This window comes from Bos mutus, chromosome 27 (assembly GCF_027580195.1).
Source record: "Bos mutus isolate GX-2022 chromosome 27, NWIPB_WYAK_1.1, whole genome shotgun sequence".
NCBI classification, from domain to species: Eukaryota; Metazoa; Chordata; class Mammalia; order Artiodactyla; family Bovidae; genus Bos; species Bos mutus.
The window spans coordinates 10,835,117-10,857,110 of NC_091643.1; the positions used below are offsets into that span (position 1 = coordinate 10,835,117).

Consider the following 21,994-nt stretch of genomic DNA (forward strand, 5'->3'; position numbering starts at 1 on the left):
CAAAGGCTTTAGCGTAGTCAATGAAGCAGAAGTAGATGTTTTTCTGGAGTTCTTGCTTTTTCTATGATCCAGTGGATGTTGGCAAATCTAGGTCTTTAGTCTAGATTTCCATTATACATTGAGTGCTGTCAAAATACACTGTCTACTGTAGGCTCTCTCTTTGATTCTAGATTTTCGATATTAGGCTATCATGTCACTAATTTTTGTTTTATTTTCCACACTATTAATATTTAGTGAGGGTTTAATATTCCATCTTCGCTAAATTCACTTGCTGTTTTTCATTGCCATGTTTATATTGTGAAGCATAACACAATCTTCTTAATAATGAAACATGAAAAAGAAAAAATGATTATTATCTGATTCTTATAGATATTACAAGTGTTAAGAATAGAATTTGGGATATACTTTAGTAATATGCCATTAGTGTAACTGCATTATGTTTCATTTTATAAAGGACAAGTATCCAGGTATAATAAAATATCTAATAAATTACTATTCTATAAGAATTTTAGCAGAACAGATATATTCCACTTATAGTTACATTTACAACATACTACTCAAAATACTTAATGTAAAATAAAAATACATATATGTAGATATATATTTATATATATAACAGAAACATTTTACACCTTCACATATTTACTGGGGTTAATGTGGAAGAAAATTTTATACAGAAGCTCTTGGAACAAATCAAAAAAGAAAAGTGGCAATTTTCAGATTTCACAATATCACAGTAATAAAAATATTTTTAAAACCTGCCAAAATAGAAATAAGTTGTCATGACAAATTGCAAAACAATATAAAATATATAAGTGGCTAGGGGCTAATATTATTAATACAAAAGTGCTTAGAAATAAAGGAAATAAATAGAATATCTCAACAAAAAGGATGCATAAACATATGAAATAAACTAAATTGTGAAGATATGTGAAATTGAAACAGATATAAACACTTAGTTATTTGTGCCTATTCACTTTATTCATTTTAAAATATTACTTATCAATATTGTATTGGTTTAACCTCCAATTAAAATAAGTTTATATTAAAAATAAAATTTAAAATATATTACTTATCAGTCTTATATCACTCTTACACTAACTAAACTCTATAAAAAGAAGGAAATAAATGTGTATTATGAAAGAGCTCTTCAGATCAGATCAGATCAGATCAGTCGCTCAGTCGTGTCCGACTCTTTGCGACCCCATGAATCGCAGCACGCCAGGCCTCCCGGTCCATCACCAACTCCCAGAGTTCACTCAGACTCATGTCCATCGAGTCAGTGATGCCATCCAGCCATCTCATCCTCTGTCGTCCCCTTCTCATCTTGCCCTCAATCCCTCCCAGCATCAGAGTCTTTTCCAATGAGTCCATTCCTCACATGAGGTGGCCAAACTACTGGACTTTCAGCTTTAGCATCATTCCTTCCAAGGAAATCCCAGGGCTGATCGCCTTCAGAATGGACTGGTTGGATCTCCTTGCAGTCCAAGGGACTCTCAAGAGTCTTCTCCAACACCACAGTTCAAAAGCATCAATTCTTTGGCGCTCAGCTTTCTTCACAGTCCAACTCTCACATCCATACATGACCACAGGAAAAACCATAGCCTTGACTAGACGAACCTTTGTTGGCAAAGTAATGTCTCTGCTTTTGAATATGCTATCTAGCTTGGTCATAACTTTCCTTCCAAGAGCTCTTAACACTTTTTAATTCTTTGCACTAATAACTTTTAGAATCAATCTTTAATATACAAGAGCTAAAAAGTGAAAAAAATTTCTTTGAAATGACACAACCACAATATGCTGTTGTTATTTGGAAACCTCTATTTTGTCACATCCAAAAACACTTATATAGTCACAGAACATCTTGAGGAGAATTGATAAGACAGATAAGTAGTTTCCTAGTGGCTCAGACGGTAAAGAATCTACCTGCAATGTGGGAGACCCAGGTTTGATCCTGGATTAAGAAGATCCCTTGGAGAAGGGATGGCTACCCATTCCAGTATTCTGGCCTGGAGAATTCCATGAACAGAGGAACCTCGCAAGGCTACAGCCCATGGAGTCACAAAGAGCTGGACACGACTGAGCAAGTAACGCACACATACACACACACACACAAATGAAAAAAAAAATCTCAAAATTTATTGTCCATATGTTTATGAACACAAAAAGATTGAAATAAATTGCATTACATTTTTTAAATATAAATTTATTTATTTTAATTGGAGGTTAATTACTTTACAATATTGTATTGGTTTTGCATTACATTTTTAACAGTCAAATCTTCAGCATAGAATCATGAATGATTTCATTACCACTTTTTTCTATATCAAAATATATTGTCTAGGTGAAGAGGTGCTAAAAATAGATACAGATATAAAAATTATACTGTGATGTAGAGACATGTCTTAAGATATTATGACAATAAGTAAAATGATTTAGTTCAAAATTATTTAACTTGATTGCCTTTGCTTTCAGAATTGTGAGCATACTAAATGCTGTAATCCTTTAAACTGTGTACTGATTGGAAATGCAGACTGTGGTTCTGGACCATGTTGTGGAAAAAAAACTTGTATGGTAAGTTTTCAGAATATTGCCTTATTTTCCTCCATGAAATTCTTGCTTTTGTGGGCTTTTTAGCTTTTTTTCACATAATTTTTACTCATCTTTCAAATATATTACTGTATGTTCTTGATTCATACACAGTTGATTTCAGAATTGAGAGGTCTTTAGATCTTTTCCAATCAACTATTTAGCCCTACCTCTAACCTTATTGCTTCAATCCCTACTCAGAAAACAACTTCAGGTAATTTGGGTGTTGTGAGTTCCTCTTGGTCATAATTGAATGTAGCTCCTCACAATCTACTTATGACAAAATTATGAGTAAGCCACTCCACACACACTTGAGATACAATATTTGAATAAACAGACAATTATACTAGTAACCCCTCACTTTGGAAGTAGCAGAAAAAAAGGAATTCATAGGGAATAGTCAGCAATATGTAGCATATCTAATACTGAAGATTAACTTTGTCAATCACTCACTGAATCCTTGACTTCCCTTGGGCAGTTTTCCCGTCAATTTTCCTTCATAGCCACCTCTGATAGGAGACTGGGTAAGATCTCTATTCTAGGGAGGGCTTCATTTTAGCAGCTCACCTTTTTGTGTGTCAAATTAGGAGGCTATGACACACGTGAATGCTGATTGATTAGAGGTTTTGTCGTCAGGTCTGTTTTTCCACTGCCAATGAAAATCTCTCCCCACACCGTTTCACCCTGTTCTCTGCATGCTCTTTTTCACTCAGTGGGCTAGTTCTTAAAGCCAGTGTTCATTTGTTTCAAGGCACATTAATGTAGAGGCCAGGCTAGGGTTTCCACTTCTTAGCAGTAAACTGTTGTTCTTTCCTTCCCCAGAACTCTCATCTTTGTCTTTGTGTCCAAATCAGTGAGACTGAACAGTTGAATTTTCTAAACAGTCTATTTCCATCTGGACTCCCCAGGTGGTGCTAAAGAGCCTGCCTGCCAGGAGAATCCCATGGACAGAGGAGCCTGGCCCCTGCAATCCACAGGGTTACAAAGGGTTGGAGATGATTGAAGTGACTTAGTACACACCCACCATTGCCCTCAACCTACATCTCAAAGGATAATTCTTTGCAACAGAGATAATTCCTGCATTTGGTCCAGTGAAAATTCATTGTATAAGTTTCTAGGGAGAGATTCAGGGTAACAGCAGTGAAATCTGTAAAGAAGTTCCAACTAAAACCTGTAACTCCAGCTATCACCTTTTGTTTTTAACATCCAGGACTGCATTTATTGGTCTGTAGAAGGTAGCCCTGGACAGCCTTTTCATTTTTCACACTTGAAGGCACCTGTGACTCAATTCTAGTTCTGGGAATATACCCACCACCACCATCTGCCCAGGACTTTCCTCCTCAATCTTGAGGCATGCTTCAATGTCCTATGTTAGTTCCCATTAAATTTCTTACATATTATAGCATAAAATCTAGCTTTTGCTGTCTTTTCAAGGGTTGCAGGTGCCTCTCATTACTGACCATAACCTTAAAAGGCTTTTTATTTTTTTATCTGTCTACTTTTCATCCTACTTTCCACTGACATGGTCTGAAATGTAATGCTTTGATCCAACGTTTTTTTTTTTTTCTTATAAATTTTCAGTTTAGATGGACACAAGTCCAAGTGCAAAGATATGGAATACCAATACTTTAACGTGCTATTATCCGACACATAACAGGGACTAACATGTTTTAGCCAGTACCCAGACTTTCCTCTCTGAAGTTTTAAGAAGCTGTGTCTGGTACTGCACACCAGCAATTATCATGGGTCAGTTGTATCTTGATGATGAACAGACGAGCAAAGAATAAGAAACAAGCACTCAGGAAGCTTACATACGACATGAGTTCAGCATCATGCTCAAGTGAATCTTTGTTTAAAACAGGAGCAACAAGATTCTTGTGCTATACGTCAGTTGGATATCCTTGCTTTTCCTTGGCAGTTCTCAGACAAGCTTTTCCTGTGTGCAGTACTGATAGCTCAGTGCAGATCCTGGCTTTTCTAGTCTATACTGTGTGGTATTTCAGAAGAGCAGAGGGATCCCCTCTTTCCCAACACCTATGTCCAGCCCTGGCAGCGGCAGAAGCCCTGACCTACCATTACATTCTAAGTTAAATTTCCCACCACTGTGTCTAGGGAGAAGTGTTCTGATTGTCATCCTGAATCAGAACCAGTTTCATAGTAGAGGTGGAGTTAGTCCTGAAAGGAAATTACTTGAAGGGCAAAAAGGACAAGGGTGTCCACTAAGAAACATTTTAGAAACCTGGAAAGACCAGCATCTGAGTTAGTTAAAATATTTCGGGAGTGCAATGGATTAGTCCCCAGGAATCAAAAGTTGAAAAACAGATATGCATAGTGTTATCTCAGATATTTTCTGTTTATCTTGAAGTGAATACTCAGGATAACCAAAGCATTGTAACTAAGAGAACATTCACTAGGGCCATTTTTAGATTGAAGTTCAAGTCACACAGTGAAAAGTTAGCCATTTTAAAGTGCATTTAGTGTGCTGAGTAGCATTCAGCGCATTCACAGTGTTGTGCAGCCACCGCCTTGACCTGGTTCCACAGTCGCTTCCTCACCCAAACAGGAGACCCCAACCCATGATGCACCTGCTCTCCTCTCTCCCTTCCCCTCAGTTCCTGGCAACCAGCACTGCATTCGGTCTCTAAGGATTTCCCTACTCTGGACATTTCATAGAACTAGAACCATACAGTGGGAAACCTTGTGTCTGGTTTCTTCACTAAATACAGTGTTTCTGAGTTTCAGTCACCTTGTACCATACATCAGTACTCCATTCCTTTATGTGGCTGAACACATTCCATTGTCCATACCACAGTTTGTTTACATATTAGGGGGCATTTGGGTTCTTTCCAAACTATTTCACCAGAACTTTTAAGCAGATTTATAGTTTAAATACTTACAAACATAATGGTAATGAAAATGATAGCTACAAATTCAATGCTGTTATTTAATTTTTTTACATTTGTTATACTACTTCAGGGAGAAGGCAATGGCACCCCACTCCAGTACTCTTGCCTGGAAAATCCCATGGACAGAGGAGCCTGGTGGGCTGCAGTCCATGGGGTCGCTAAGAGTCGGACACGACTGAGCGACTTCACTCTCACTTTTCACTTTCATGCATTAGAGAAGGAAATGGCAACCCACTCCAGTGTTCTTGCCTGGAGAATCCCAGGGACGGGAGCCTGGTGGGCTACCATCTCTGGGGTCGCACAGAGTCGGACACGACTGAAGCGACTTAGCAGCAGCAGCAGCATACTACTTCAAAGCAAATATGTGTTTTTCCTTTTCTCACAGATACTTGATAGAGGAACAGAGTGTAGGAGAAGCACTGATCCATGTGATTTTCCAGAATTTTGCAATGGGATATCTGAATTTTGTGTACCTGATATGAGAGCTGCCGACTTACAAACGTGCAATAATAAATCTTCCTATTGCTTTAGAGGAATATGCCAAGATAGAACAAAGCAGTGCGTCACTTTGTTTGGAAAATGTAATAATTTATCTTTTCCTCTGAGCTTTATTTTTAAGCTATCTTTTTTCTAAAGTCAGTAAAACACCAAAATAAAAAGGACTGTTTGTTAAATCCAAATTTGAACATAAAATTGAAATCATTGTAACTTTGAACTACGTCAAGAGGTAAAACAGACCCAATAAGAACAGGAGAAAATGAATAGGATATTAGTCAAATTTGAGGTGGTTGGGAGAAAGTGAGTGGAATTTAGAATTGAAGATGAGAGAGTGCAGAAGACTGTAGGATTTCTCAATTATTTCTGCTCTAACATACCAGCTCTCCTGTTCTTAAGTGGATAGTTTTCAGTACGTGTTTCTTTTTCTTGTGTAGCCAATAGACAATACTGAAATTTGTAAGAGATGACATTGACAAGGCATTGTTGTTTAGATATTTCAGTATTAATTTACCACAGTTTTAGTTTTTAATTTTTTAAAGATGAGTAATTGGAAATGTGTTTATGTTTTTAGATGCTAAAGAATCTAGTTATCAGTGTACAGAAGAAGTGAATTATCAAGACGATGATTTTGGAAACTGTCTAGGAAGAACTTGTTTTTTTCAGTATGTACTTAGAAATTTATACATTTTTCAAATGCCTGTGTGAGTGTCTGTGTGTTTGTATACTGCCAAGACTCACTTAATGCAAATGAAAGATTAACCTGGTTTATATAGATGAATTTATATGTTGCACTTTATTAGTTGGTGTACGTTCTGAATAGCTTTGGTGTTATGATCTCAGTAACATTTTGAATTATCCTCATATTTAGTACTGTTTTTTTATCTAATCTCTTGTGTCTCTAAGAGACCTGTGGGCATTAAGAGTTTTGTGTTTTTTTTTTTTTTCCTTTATTGATAGCCAACATCTTTGTGGAAAGTTAGTTTGCCACTGGACACATTCAGCTATAGTATCAAGGAATGACATTGATGTTCAATATACCTACCTTGGAGGCCACATATGTATGTCAGCAAATCTAAGAACCCGTAGATATCCAGACCCTACTGTTGCAGCTAATGGAAGCATGTGTGATGAAAATAAGGTAAATAAAAATTTTACTTGATTCTATACATGGTGTATGGATGTCTGTGTGTGTGTGTGTGTGTGTGTGTGTGTGTGTGAAAGAGGGAGAGAGAGAGAGAAAGAGCTTAAAATTTTTTAATTTGTAATTAATGGTATAAATTTTGGTTACTATATCATTGTAAAATTAAAAGGTCACTTTCTATTGGCTAAAGGAACCTTTACTTCACTGTCTATCTTTTTATTGTGAATTTTGCTATAGTTAGTTGAATTTGTTTTGTCACATTTGAGAATATAAACTTGTCGAGTAGGCAAGGATCTGGTCTGTGACAGTTTGTGTAATCAAAGAACAAAAAGTATCAAATAATACATGAAAAAAATGGGTCAGAACAAACTGAATAATGAGAAAAACAAGGAAAACAAAAAAAAAGCCAACATTTAGCATTGCAGTATTTGACTAGAATTAGTCAAATTGCAGTATTTGACTAGAATTAAATGGAAATGAAACTAAAATATTTTCTCATTAGCCTACTCTCATAGTTCTTTCTTCAAAAACATACTTGTTTAAAATTGGACCTTCTACAAGATACAATAATAAAACAGAGTTTAAATTTTATGTGTTTTTCTTAAGTACTTTGATAAACATAAATAATTTTTTAAAACAGTGCCAGTAAAAGCTAGTATATGAAAGTAAAAACAGAAACAATTATTTCACATTTTAATTAAAATAATTACATTAAAATACAGTATTTTTAAAAAGTGAATAGAGGAAATTGGAAGTGAATAGTAACCTTATCTCAGAATGGCAAAAGATAGTCTCACATAAATGTAATGGCTTCCCTGGTAGCTCAGCTTGTAAAGAATCCGCCTACAATGCAGAAGACCCCAGTTCGATTCCTGGGTTGGGAAGATCCCCTAGAAAAGGGATAGGCTACCCATTCCAGTATTCTTGCCTGAATAATTCCAGGGACAGAGGAGTCTGGCAGGCTACAGTCCATGAAGCTGGCAAAGAGTTGGACAAGAGTGAGCAACTTTCACTTTCAATCACAAAGGAACATACTGATACTGACTGCATTATGAAGTAATATGTCATCCCTCTAAGCATCATTTAAAACACAATGCAATCACGTTTACCATAAATATGGCAGAGTAAATATGTAAAATTATTAACTAATTTAATTATTCATTAAATACAAAAAAAGCAATGTAATGGTATAATAGTATAATGTGGTTTAACACACACAAGAAAATTAATTTGGGCTTTTCCCTTGATTTCTGGCCCTGAGCTCCTAAACCTTAGAATTTCCTGACAGGAATATTTGGTGTTATTCATAATGAGATTCATCCAAAGAAATCTGAATTTATGCTAACGAGGTAACAGGGTGGTGCCTCTTGATGCTTCAGAGTATGCTGGTCACCAGAAAGACGAATTGACTAATGGGGTGGAGCTTTAAGCTCCACTCACAGCATCAATAAAGGGAATGATATGGCTGGAAACTGGACTCTGTAAAAATTTTTGAATGATTAGACTCAAGATAGTTTGTAAGTTGGTGAACGCAATGTGTTGAAATGAGGATGTGCCTGGAGAGGACATGGAGACAATGACACTTCCTCTTGCCCAACAACATAACTTGACCTGTGCATCTCTTCCATTTGGATGTTCCTGAATTATATTCTTTCCCATAAATTAGTAAACATAAGTGAAGTCTTTCCCTGAGTTTTGTGAGCCAAATTAGCAAATTATCAAACCAGAGAGGGAGCCATCAGTTCAGTACAGTTCAGTTCAGTTGCTCGGTCGTGTCCAACTCTTTGCGACCCCATGAATCACAGCACGCCAGGCCTCCATGTCCATCACCAACTCCCAGAGTTCACTCAGACTCATGTCCATCGAGTCAGTGATGCCATCCAGCCATCTCGTCCTCTGTCGTCCCCTTCTCCTCCTGCCCCCAAGCCCTCCCGGCATCAGAGTCATTTCCAATGAGTCAACTCTTCGCATGAGGGAGCCAAAGTACTGGAGTTTCAGCTTTAGCATTATTCCTTCCAAAGAAATCCCAGGGCTGATCTCCTTTAGAATGGACTGGTTGGATCTCCTTGAGTCCAAGGGACTCTCAAGAGTCTTCTCCAACACCACAGTTCAAAAGCATCAATTCTTCAGTGCTCAGCCTTCTTCACAGTCCAACTCTTACATCCATACATGACCACAGGAAAAACCATAGCCTTGACTAGATGGACCTTTGTTGGCAAAGTAATGTCTCTGCTTTTGAATATGGTATCTAGGTTGGACATAACTTTCCTTCCAAGGAGTAAGCATCTTTTAATTTCATGGCTGCAGTCACCATCTGCAGTGATTTTGGAGCCCCAAAAAATAAAGTCTGGCACTGTTTCCACTGTTTCCCCATCTATTTCCCATGAAGTGATGGGACCAGATGCCATGATCTTCATTTTCTGAATGTTGAGCTTTAAGCCAACTTTTTCACTCTCCACTTTCACTTTCATCAAGAGGCCTTTTAGTTCCTCTTCACTTTCTGCCACAAGGATGGTGTCATCTGCATATCTGAGGTTATTGATATTTCTCCCGGCAATCTTGATTCCAGCTTGTGTTTCTTCCAGTCCAGCGTTTCTCATGATGTACTCTGCACATAAGTTAAATAAGCAGAGTGACAATATACAGCCTTGACGTACTCCCTTTCCTATTTGGAACCAGTCTGTTGTTCCATGTCCAGTTCTAACTGTTGCTTCCTGACCTGCATACAGATTTCTCAAGAGGCCGGTCAGGTGGTCTGGTATTCCCATCTCTTTCAGAATTTCCCACAGTTTATTGTGATACACACAGTCAAAGGCTTTGGCATAGTCAATAAAGCAGAAATAGATGTTTTGCTGGAACTCTCTTGCTTTTTCGATGATCCAGAGCATGTTGGCAATTTGATCTCTGATTCCTCTGCCTTTTCTAAAACCAGCTTGAACATCAGGAAGTTCACAGTTCACGTATTGCTGAACCCTGGCTTGGAGAATTCTGACCATTACTCTACTAGCATGTGAGATGAGTGCAATTGTGCGGTAGTTTGAGCATTCTTTGGCATTGCCTTTCTTTGGGACTGGAATGAAAACTGACCTTTTCCAGTCCTGTGGCCACTGCTGAGTTTTCCAAATTTGCTGGCATACTGAGTGCAGCACTTTCACAGCATCATCCTTCAGGATTTGAAATAGCTCAACTGGCATTCCATCACCTCCACTAGCTTTGTTCGTAGTGATGCTTTCTAAGGCCCACTTGACTTCACATTCCAGGATGTCTGGCTCTAGGTCAGTGATCACACCATCATGATTATCTGGGTCGTGAAAATCTTTTTTGTACAGCTTTTCTGTGTATTCTTGCCACCTCTTCTTATATCTTCTGCTTCTGTTAGGTCCATACCATTTCTGTGCTTTATCGAGCCCATCTTTGCGTGAAATGTTCCCTTGGTATCTCTAATTTTCTTGAAGAGATCTCCAGTCTTTCCCATTCTGTTGTTTTCCTCTATCTCTTTGTGTTGATCGCTGAGGAAGGCTTTCTTCTCTCTCCTTGCTATTCTTTGGAACTCTGCATTCAGATGCTTATATCTTTCCTTTTCTCCTTTGCTTTTTGCTTCTCTTCTTTTCACAGCTATTTTTAAGGCCTCCCCAGACAGCCATTTTGCTTTTTTGCATTTCTTTTCCATGCGGATGGTCTCTGTCTCCTATACAATGTCACAAACTTCTGTCCATAGTTCATCAGGCACTCTATCTGATCTAGGCCCTTAAATCTCTTTCTCACTTCCACTGTATAATCATAAGGGATTTGATTTAGGTCATACCTGAATGGTCTAGTGGTTTTCCCTACTTTCTTCAATTTAAGTCTGAATTTAGTAATAAGGAGTTCATGATCTGAGCCACAGTCAGCTCCTGGTCTTGTTTTTGTTGACTGTATAGAGCTTCTCCATCTTTGGCTGCAAAGAATATAATCAATCTGATTTCGGTGTTGAGCATCTGGTAATGTCCATGTCTAGAGTCTTCTCTTGTGCTGTTGGAAGAGGGTGTTTGCTATGACCAGTGCATTTTCTTGGCAAAACTCTATTAGTCTTTGCCATGCTTCATTCCATATTCCAAGGCCAAATTTGCCTGTTACTCCAGGTGTTTCTTGACTTCCTACTTTTGCATTCCAGTCCCCTATAATGAAAAGGACATCTTTTTTGGGTGTTAGTTCTAAAAGGTGTTGTAGGTCTTCATAGAACCGTTCAACTTCAGCTTCTTCAGCGTTACTGGTTGGGGCATAGACTTGGATTACTGTGATATTGAATGGTTCGCCTTGGAAATGAACAGAGATCATTCTGTCATTTTTGAGATTGTATCTAAGTACTGCATTTCGGACTCTTTTGTTGACCATGATGGCTACTCCATTTCTTCTGAGGGATTCCTGCCCACAGTAGTAGATATAATGGTCATCTGAGTTAAATTTACCTATACCAGTCCATTTTAGTTCACTGATTCCTAGAATGTCGACATTCACTCTTGCCATCTCTTGTTTGACCACTTCCAATTTGCCTTGATTCATGGACCTGACATTCCAGGTTCCTATGCAATATTGCTCTATACAGCATCGGACCTTGCTTCTATCACCAGTCACATCCACAGCTGGGTATTGTTTTTGCTTTGGCTCCATCCCTTCATTCTTTCTGGAGTTATTTCTCCACTGACCTCCAGTAGCATATTGGGCACCTACTGACCTGGGGAATTCCTCTTTCAGTATCCTATCATTTTGCCTTTTCATACTGTTCATGGGGTTCTCAAGGCAAGAATACTGAAGTGGTTTGCCATTCCCTTCTCCAGTGGACCACATTCTGTCAGATCTCTCCACCATGACCCGCCCGTCTTGGGTGCCCCACGGGCATGGCTTGGTTTCATTGAATTAGATAAGGCTGTGGTCCTCGTGTGATTAGATTGACTAGGTTTATGTGAGTATGGTTTCAGTGTGTCTGCCCTCTGATGCCCCCTTGCAACACCTACTGTCTTACCTGGGTTTCTCTTACCTTGGGCATGGGGTATCTCTTCATGGCTGCTCCAGCAAAGTGCAGTCATTGCTCCTTACCTTGAAGGAGGGGTATCTCCTCACCACCGCCCTCCCTGACCTTCAACGTGGGATAGCTCCTCTAGGCCCTCCTGCGCCCACGTAGCCACCACTCCATGGACGTGAGGTTTGTCCTCCCAGCCGCCGCCCCTGGCCTCAGGTGTGGGGTAGCTCCTCCTGGCCACAGCCCCTGACCTCGGACGCGGGGTAGCTCCTCCTGGCCGCGGCTCCTGACCTCAGACATGGGGTAGCTCCTCCCGGTCGTTCCTGAGCCATCGCAGCCTGGCACTCTCACCCACTGCCCCTGACCTCGGACGTGGGGTAACTCCTCTTGGCCACTGCCCTTCCAGCATGGGGTCCTCCCGGCTTCTGCCCCTGACCTCGGATGTGGGGTAGCTCTTCTCGGCTGTGCTTCAGTGCGCCGGTCGCAGCCACCCGCGCTTTTCCTCTAATATATAGCCAGTTGGTCAGAAGGATAAAGACATGAATCTGGTGTCTGAAAGGGGAAGAGTCTTGTCGGACTGAGCCTTTTAACTTGTGGAATTTGATTCTAACTGCAGATAGATAATGTCAGAATGAGTTGAATTGAATTCTTGGACACTTGGTTGGTATCAGAGTCATAGGTATCAGGTATCATAGTGGGTATACCCCCACTATGTGTGTGTGTATATGTACTTATATATCAGAGGAGGTGGTGGCACCCCATTCCAGTACTCTTTCCTGGAAAATCCCATGGACAGAGGAGCCTGGTAAGCTGCAGTCCATGGGGTCGCTAAGAGTCAGGCACGACTGAGCGACTTCACTTTCACTTTTCACTTTCATGCATTGGAGAAGGAAATGGCAACCCACTCCAGTGTTCTTGCCTGGAGAATCCCAGGGATGGAAGAGCCTAGTGGGCTGCCATCTATGGGGTCGCACAGAGTCGGACACAACTGAAGCGACTTAGCAGCATATATATGTATATATATATATATATATATATGCACATCTATGTGTACCACAATATATATGTACATGTGCACACACATGTACCCCAGTGTGTATATACATGTGTACACACACATATCCCAGTATGCATGTTCATGTGCACACACACACATATCTGAGTATATATGTACCTGTACACACACACACACACGTACCCCAGTATATATGTACATGTGCACACACACATCCCCCAGTGTATATATACACATGTGTAGACACACATATCCCAGTATGCATGTACATGTGCACACACACACATCCCAGTATATATGTACCTGTGCACACACACACACGTACCCCAGTATATATGTACATGGGCACACACACATACCCCAGTGTATATATACACATGCGTAGACACACACATCCCAGTATATATGTACCTGGACACACACACGCACAGGACTGAGTGACTGAACTGAACACATCCTACATGACTACTGGAAAAGCCATAGCTTTGACTAGACGGACCTTTGTCCATATATTTACTTGCCAATAGTGATAGAAAATAACGAATGTTTCTAGACTTCATCATCTGTTGGATATTCTCAGATAACTTGAGAAAAGTGGGCAGACAATCTTAGAACATGTCCCCCAGAGTATTCAAATTAAATTAAAATTTTGATAGAGGAATATTAACATGCAGTCTACATCAAAATCAGGTTAAATAAATAACTAAAACACAAATTTGTATTTAGTGAGCATTTGCTATGTCCCAAACTATTTTTGTTCCTTTATGTGTAATAAATTATTTCATCCTTATAACCTATGACTTGGGTATAATTTCTATTTCAAATTCAAAGATAGATAAACTGAGGTATGAAGGAGAACATTGCTTTTGTAAAAGACAAGAGATACTGTTATTAAAGTTAGAAGAATGTAAAAATGACTGGTTGAAGCACTGGTATTGAGCATTGATCAGTGGGCTCTATGATTAAAGTAGTTCTTGCACTGAATACTGGTTCTGTCAGTCAGTGGTGACATGCCCTAAAAAGTGTACATTTAATTCTCATCAAATATAAAATGTGGATAAAAATATCTCTCTCTCAAGGTCTATGTGAGCATATATATAAAAATGCATAGAAAGTGCAAAGGCCCATTTCAAATGCTCATTAAAATTTGGCTTGTTTTGTTTTTATACCAGCTATAATTTTTAGCTTCATAATTTCTATGCCTTGTAGAAAAGACATAGAAAAGTTCTATGTTTTCAGGTGTATCAAGAATGTTGTCTACTTTTACTGAGGAGACAAACTAGAGAAAATCTCTATGGCACTTGAGAAGCACTGAATGGACATTTCTTGTATTTTATTTTTAAAATCCTTTTCCACATTAAAATAAAAAACCTCCTGTAACATACCAAATTACAATACTTTAATAATTTTCATTGGCTATTAGTAAACTCACAAGCCTCCTCCTTCAATGGAAGCAATCTCTTATTGTGAAAACTTGATGTTTGACTTCAAGTTTTTTATTAGAATGAGTAGATGTTATGAAATTCAAGTTCATCCTAAGTATATATCATATTGTGTATCTAATTTCTTATAATAAGTACAGTCAATGAATTCCTGACTTTAAAGTTGTTGGTTGTTTCATCATTTTAGTTTTGTGACAATGGAGCTTGCAAGGCAATCCATCAATATACACAGTATCAAGATTGTGACCCACTTACCAAATGCAAAGGACATGGGGTATGTAATTGTTACTCTATTTTATGTATAGTTTTAAAATACATATCATAACATCCCACAAGATAATAATAAGCTTCAGATTAATGGATGTGGAAATTTCTTTGGAGAATTTCAGTTAAATGTAGAAACCAAATTTCATTATTTATACATATGTGCCTGTTCTAGGTATTCTATCAGATCACTGCACACTTCATGAGCTAAAAACTTTTAAACTTTGTACAAAATTGCAATATGAAACATAAGCTATTACAATGTTGGATAAGACTGCAAACTTTTGGAAATAGATATATTTAGTGTTACATGTATATCAGTTCAGTTCAGATCAGTCACTCAGTCACGTCCGACTCTTTGTGACCCCATGCATCGCAGCATGCCAGGCCTCCCTGTCCATCACCATTTCCTGGAGTTCACTCAAACTCATGCCCATCGAGTCAGTGATACCATCCAACCATCTCATCCTCTGTCATCCCCTTCTCCTCCTGCCCCCAATTCCTCCCGGCATTAGAGTCTTTTCCAATGAGTCAACTCTTTGCATGAGGTGGCCAAAGTACTGGAGTTTCAGCTTTAGCATCATTCCTTCCAAAGAAATCCCAGGGCGATCGCCTTCAGAATGGACTGGTTGGATCTCCTTGCAATCCAAGGGACTCTCAAGAGTCTCCTCCAACACCACAGTTCAAAAGCATCAATCCTTCGGCACTCAGCTTTCTTGACAGTCCAACTCTCACATCCATACATGACCACTGGAAAAACCATAGCCTTGACTAGACGAACCTTTGTTGGCAAAGTAATGTCTCTGCTTTTCAATATGCTATCTAGGTTGGTCATAACTTTTCTTCCAAGGAGTAAGCGTCTTTTAATTTCATGGCTGCAGTCACCAACTGCAGTGATTTTGGAGCCCAAAAAAATAAAGTCTGACACTGTTTCCCCATCTATTTCCCATGAAATGATGGGACCAGATGCCATGATCTTCGTTTTCTGAATGTTGAGTTTTAAGCCAACTTTTTACTCTCCTCTTTCACTTTCATCAAGAGGCTTTTTAGTTCCTCTTCACTTTCTGCCATAAGGGTGTGTCATCTGCATGTCTGAGGTTATTGATAGTTAGTATCTCCCATTATCTTGATGCTTCATATTTTCTATAGTAACCCTGGAAAAATTGACCTGTCTGTGTGTCTTGTATCAAAATTTACTTCCTATTTACACATCCTTTTATTTACAATTTCTTTTATGTTCCATTCCTTTATTATTTAATTTCAATTTAATTTTGCCTGAATTTATCCCTAGATTCCTTATCTGCTTCTGACCCATCTTTTGATTTATCCATAAGGTCATATTTATAAATATATTCTAGCCTTCCTGTGCTGTGCTGCGCTTAGTCGCCATCATGTCCGACTCTTTGCGACCCCATGGACCATAGCCTGCCAGGCTCCTCTGTCCTTGGGGCTTATCCAGGCAAAAACACTGGAGTGAGTTGCCATGCCCTCCTCCAGGGCATCTTCCCAACCCAGGGATCGAACCCAGGTCTGCCATGTTGCAGGCTGAATTCTTTACTGTCTCAGCTACCAGGGAAGCCCAAGAATATTGGAGTGGGTAGCCTATCCCTTCTCCAGGGGATCCTCCCAACCCAAAAATTGAACCAGGATCTCCTGCATTGCAGGTGGATTCTTTACCAGCTGAGCTACCAGGGAAGCCGCCTAGCCTTCCTATTTTCTAGCAAAATCAACTTTTCTTACTGTACCTGAATAAGTAAGCTCCACCCTTTAGTTTTCTCCCCGTGTTTCATAAAAGTTGACTCTTACAACAGTTTTATAAATATCTGGCACAATTCATAATAAATTTCAACTCCTGCTATAATTTTTAGCTTTATAATTTCTATGCCTTTTTAAAAGAGACAGTTCTATATTTTCAGGTGTATCAAGAATGTTGTCTACTTTTATTGAAGAGAGAAATTAGAGAAACCCTCTGTAACATTTAAAAAGCATTGAATGGACATTTCTTGCATTGCATTTCATCTTTATACTTATTTTCCACATTAAAGTAAAAACAGCCTGTAACATACCAAATTGCATTACTTTAATCGTTTGCTTTGGCTCACAATCAATACTAATCCACTTAAATTTTATATGACATATAAAATGGTCTTCTTTATTTTGATTTCATTCCAGATTTGCAATACTCGCTTACATTGTCACTGTGATGTTGGATATGTGCCCCCAGATTGTGAGGAAATAGCCTTATCACCAGGAGGAAGTATCGATGATGGATTTTGGAATTTAGAAACTGATGAATGTTAGTAATTAAATCACTGCTCCAGCAGAGCCTTCTGTATCCTTAAAGCCCCACTGTCTATGTGGCTATTAAGCACTGGACATATGGAGAATGCAATTAAGGAACTAACATTTTCACTTTACTTTACCTAATTAAATGTAAACTGTCACTTTGTAGTGCTATTATAAATAGCACAGCTATAGATTATGTTGTCAATCAAAATTTTGTATGTGCTTTTTTAATTCAAATCTAGCCATGAACATTTTAATGTGTCATCTTAATTTTAACCATGGTTTCCCAAATTTTTCGATTTATACAGCAATTTTCTAGATTTGTTGCTGTTCAGTCACTAAGTCACACTTGACTCTTAGGCGATCCCATGAACTGCATCACTGCCAGGCTTCCCTGTCCTTCACTATCTCCTAGAGTTTGCTCACATTCATGTCCACTGAGTCAGTAATGACATCCAACCATCTCATCTTTTGTCTCCCCCTTATCCTTTTGCCTTCAATCTTTCCCAGCTTGAGTAGGCTCTTCACATCAGGTGGCCAAAGTATTGAAACTTCAGCATCAGTCCTTCCAGTGAATATTCAGGGTTGATTTCCTTTAGGATTGACTGGTTTGATCTCCTTGCTGTCCAAGGGACTCTCAAGAGTCTCCTTCAGCACCACAACTCGAAAGCATCAATTCTTCAGCACTCAGCCATCTTTATGGTCCAACTCTCATATCTGTACATGATAACTGGAAAAACAATTGTCTTGACTAGATGTACCTTTGTCAGCAAATTGATGTCTCTGCTTTTTATTTTTATTTTTTTAGCTTTTTTTAAAAATTTTTTAACTTTACAATATTGTATTGGTTTTGCCACATATCAACATGAATCCGCCACAGGTATACACGTGTTCCCCATCCTGAACCCTCCTCCTTCTTCCCTCCGCATACCATCCCTCTGGGTCGTCCCAGTGCACCAGCCCCAAGCATTCAGTATCATGCATCGAACCTGGACTGGCGACTCGCTTCATATATGATATTATACATATTTCAATGCCATTCTCCCAAATCATCCCACCCTCTCCCTGATGTCTCTGCTTTTTAATACCCTGTCTAGGTGTGTCATAACTTTCCTTCCAAGGATCAAGTACCTTTTAATTTCATGGCTGCCTTTACCATCCCCAGTGATTTTGGAGCCCAAAGAAAGAAAATCTGACACTGCTACCACTTTTTCCCCTTCTGTTTGGCATGAAGTGATAGGACCAGATGCCATGATCTTTGTTTTCTGAGTGTTGTGCTTTAAGCCAATTTTTTCACTCTCCTCTTTCACTCTCATCAAGAGGCTCTTTAGTTCCTCTTCACTTTCTGCTGTTGGAGTGGTATCATCTGCATAGGTGAGCTTGTTGATATTTCTCCCAGCGAAAGAGATTCTTGATTCCAACTTGTGATTCATCCAGCCCAGCATTTTGCATGATGTACTCTGCATATACGTTAAAAGTTGTTTGTTTGTTTTTTTTTTTTTGCTTGCTTTAATGTTGCAAGGTATTTAAAATGTCTTGCTACATATGGGAAAATAAAATTTGGATTCATATACAAAAGTTTTTGAAAACCAGATGCTTTTTAATTTATTTTTTAATTGGAGTATAATTGCTTTCCAATGTTGTGTTAGTTTCTGCTGTACAACAATATGAGTCAGCTATAAGTATACATATATCCCTTCCCTCTTGAGCTTCCCTCTCATCTCCACCCCTCTAGGTCATCACAGAGGCCCGAGCTGAGCTCTCTGTGATATACAGCAGCTTGGTAAATTACTTTGAATCAACATATAATTGGACTGTACCTGTGTTTCAGTGGCACAGATTCTCTTGTCATCTTGAGAGGGCATTAAATTTGTTTACACTTAATATCATGAGGTGGTGCAGAGGCAAAGAATCCACCTGCCAATGCAGGAGATGCAAGAGATCTGGGTTCAATCCATGAGAGGGGAAGATCCACTGAGAAGGGAATGGCAACCCACTCCAGTATTCTTGCCTGAAAAATTCAATGGACAAAAGAACCTGGCAGGCTACAGTCCATGGGGTCACAAAGATTTAGACAATTGAGTATGTCCACGAATACACACAATATCATCATAATTGGTTTGGTGGTAATTCTGATTGCTTGATTTATATTTTTTTAATTTTAATTTTCTGGTTTATTCCTTTTGATTATTTGGACCAATAGATTTACTTTTCTAGTTTTATCCAATATCTTTGTAACACCAAGAGGAATATCAACTTTTTAAATTAATGCAATCAAAATTAAAACAATATCACTTTATACATTTGTTATGTAAATTTAACCTCACCTACTATTACTGTTTCTTTTTAATTAGCCTCAGTTCTATCTGTAATTTTCACTAAATAATTTTTAAAACATTCTTTTTTTTTTGGTCTTAAATACTAGTCTTTATTTTTACACAAGGCAGTGTAAAATGAGGCCATTCCCCAAAGGGTGACTTGGAACTAAAAAATCCACGCTGAGAGCGAGAGTGTTAGTGTTAGTTGCTAAGTCGTGTCTGACTTTTTGCAACCCCATGGAGCCTGCCAGGCTCCTGTGTCCATGAGATTTCCCAGGCAAGAATATTGGAGTGGGTAGCCATTCCTTTCTCCCAGGGAGCTTTTTTTTTTTCTTTTCTCTCCTTTTTTTTAAATAGAGGAATCTGTTAGATCTGTTAGGTAATATCAACCTAATATATTCTAAGTAGCAGTGCAGTATGATAGGAATATGATAGTATGATAGAATGAAATACGTTAGAATGTAACACATAAACATTAAATATACATATAAATATTAAATTATATATATTTAAAAGAAATATATAATGCACTTTGGAGTATAGTCACAGAAGTTTGGAAAGCACTTTTAAGTTTAAATTTATTTATTCTATGATTATATTATTTGAATTCCAAATTTTTATAATTCAAATTACTAAAATGTATCATTTTTTAAAAGTTAAAAGATATTGTTCTGTCTTCAGCTAAAACTGCATACTTGATAAAACGACGTCGTGCCTCTCAAAAAAATAACCTGATGATCAGTTTCTACGTACTCTTACCTTTCTTCATTTTAACTGCTATCATTGCTCTTAAATGGAATAAAATGAAGATATTTTGGAACAAAGAGGGAACAATAAGTGGGGGGTAAGTAAACACATTGTTTTTATATTTAATATTTGAAAGGCTTTATGAGAAAATTCAAATGTTATTCAGAATATTATAAATAGGGACTCGTATGGATTGGCTTAATGCTTGTGTTTGTGTGTGTGTGTGTGTGTGTGTGTTCTTAGTCTCTCAGTCATGTCAGATTCTTTGTGAATCCATTGACTGTAGCCCACCAGGCTCCTCTTTCCATGGGGATTCTCCTGGCAGGAATACTGGAGTGATTTGCCATGCCCTCCTCCAGGGGATCTTCCCAACCCAGGGAATTGAACAGGCATCTCCAGCACCAAGGGCTTCCCTTGTGACTCAGCTTGTAAAGAATCTGCCTGCAATGCTGGAGACCTGGATTTGATCCCTGGGTTGGGAAGACTCCCTGGAGAAGGGAAAGGCTACCCACGCTAGTACTCTGGCCTGGAAAATTCCATGAACTCTCTCAAAGAGTCGGACATGACTGAGCGACTTTCACTTTCACTCCTGCACTGCAGGCAGATTCTTTACCATTTGAGCCACCAAATGGTGGCTTATAAGTCACTGATAATGCTTATAATTCTACCAAATGTTTACAAATATACCAGATTTTTTTTCAAACTTTAGGCACGTGGGTATCCTTCATGCCCAAATAGGCCCAGGAACAACTGAATTTACTCAGTAAATCCTCAGTATCTTTCTAGTAGAAAGTCATGTTGGCTATAATTGCTTTAGACGGTTCTGTCTACTTCCTAAGCAACCCCATTTTCCTTGTCTTGACATTTGGTGGTGCCAAGAAGCCAGAATATGCTGGAAGGTAAAAGAGTTCCAGAAAAACATCTATTTCTACTTTATTGACTATGCCAAAGCCTTTGACTGTATGGATCACAATCAACTGTGGAAAATTCTGAAAGAGATGGGAATACCAAGACCACCTGACCTACCTCTTGAGAAACCTGTATGCAAGTCAGGAAGCAACAGTTAGAACTGGACATGGAACAACAGACTGATTCCAAATAGGATTAGGAGTACATCAAGGTTGTATATTGTCACCCTCCTTATTTAACTTATATGCAGAGTACATCATGAGAAATGCTGGGCTGGAGGAAGCACAAGCTGGAATCAAGATTGCTGGGAGAAATATCCAAAACCTCAGATATGCAGAGGACACCATCCTTATGGCAGAAAGTGAGGAAGAACTAAAGAGCCTCTTGATGAGAGTGAAAGAGGAGAGTGAAAAAGTTGGCTTAAAGCTCAACATTCAGAAAACGAAGATCATGGCATCTGGTCCCATCACTTCATGGGAAATAGATGGGGAAACAGTGGCTGACTTTATTTTGGGGGGCGGAGGCGGAGGCACTCCAAAATCACTGAAGATGGTGATTGCAGCCATGAAATTAAAAGACACTTACTTCTTGGAAGGAACGATATGACCAAGCTAGACAGCATATTAAAAAGCAGAGACATTACTTTGTCAACAAAGGTCCATGTAGTCAAGGCCATGATTTTTCCAGTAGTCATGTATGGATGTGAGAGTTGGACTATAACAAAAGCTGAGTGCCAAAGAATTGATGCTTTTGAACTGTGGTGTTCGAGAAGACTCTTGAGAGTTCCTTGGACTGCAAGGAGATCCAATCAGTCCATCCTAAAGGAGATCAGTCCTGGGTGTTCATTGGAAGGACTGATGTTGAAGCTGAAACTCCAATA

The 21,994-nt window shown here is 38.7% G+C and overlaps 1 protein-coding gene across 1 annotated transcript in view; it reads left to right on the forward strand.

The window, feature by feature from the left end:
- LOC102264963 (A disintegrin and metallopeptidase domain 3) overlaps window positions 1–21,994 on the forward strand; it is a 119,879-nt gene that overhangs the window by 81,466 nt on the left and 16,419 nt on the right. The window contains exons 13-19 of the mRNA XM_070364106.1: window positions 2,476–2,574; window positions 5,881–6,076; window positions 6,565–6,655; window positions 6,951–7,131; window positions 14,778–14,864; window positions 17,027–17,150; window positions 20,140–20,302. Coding sequence (XP_070220207.1) covers window positions 2,476–2,574; window positions 5,881–6,076; window positions 6,565–6,655; window positions 6,951–7,131; window positions 14,778–14,864; window positions 17,027–17,150; window positions 20,140–20,302 — 941 coding nt within the window. The remainder of the gene's footprint in view (window positions 1–2,475; window positions 2,575–5,880; window positions 6,077–6,564; window positions 6,656–6,950; window positions 7,132–14,777; window positions 14,865–17,026; window positions 17,151–20,139; window positions 20,303–21,994) is intronic.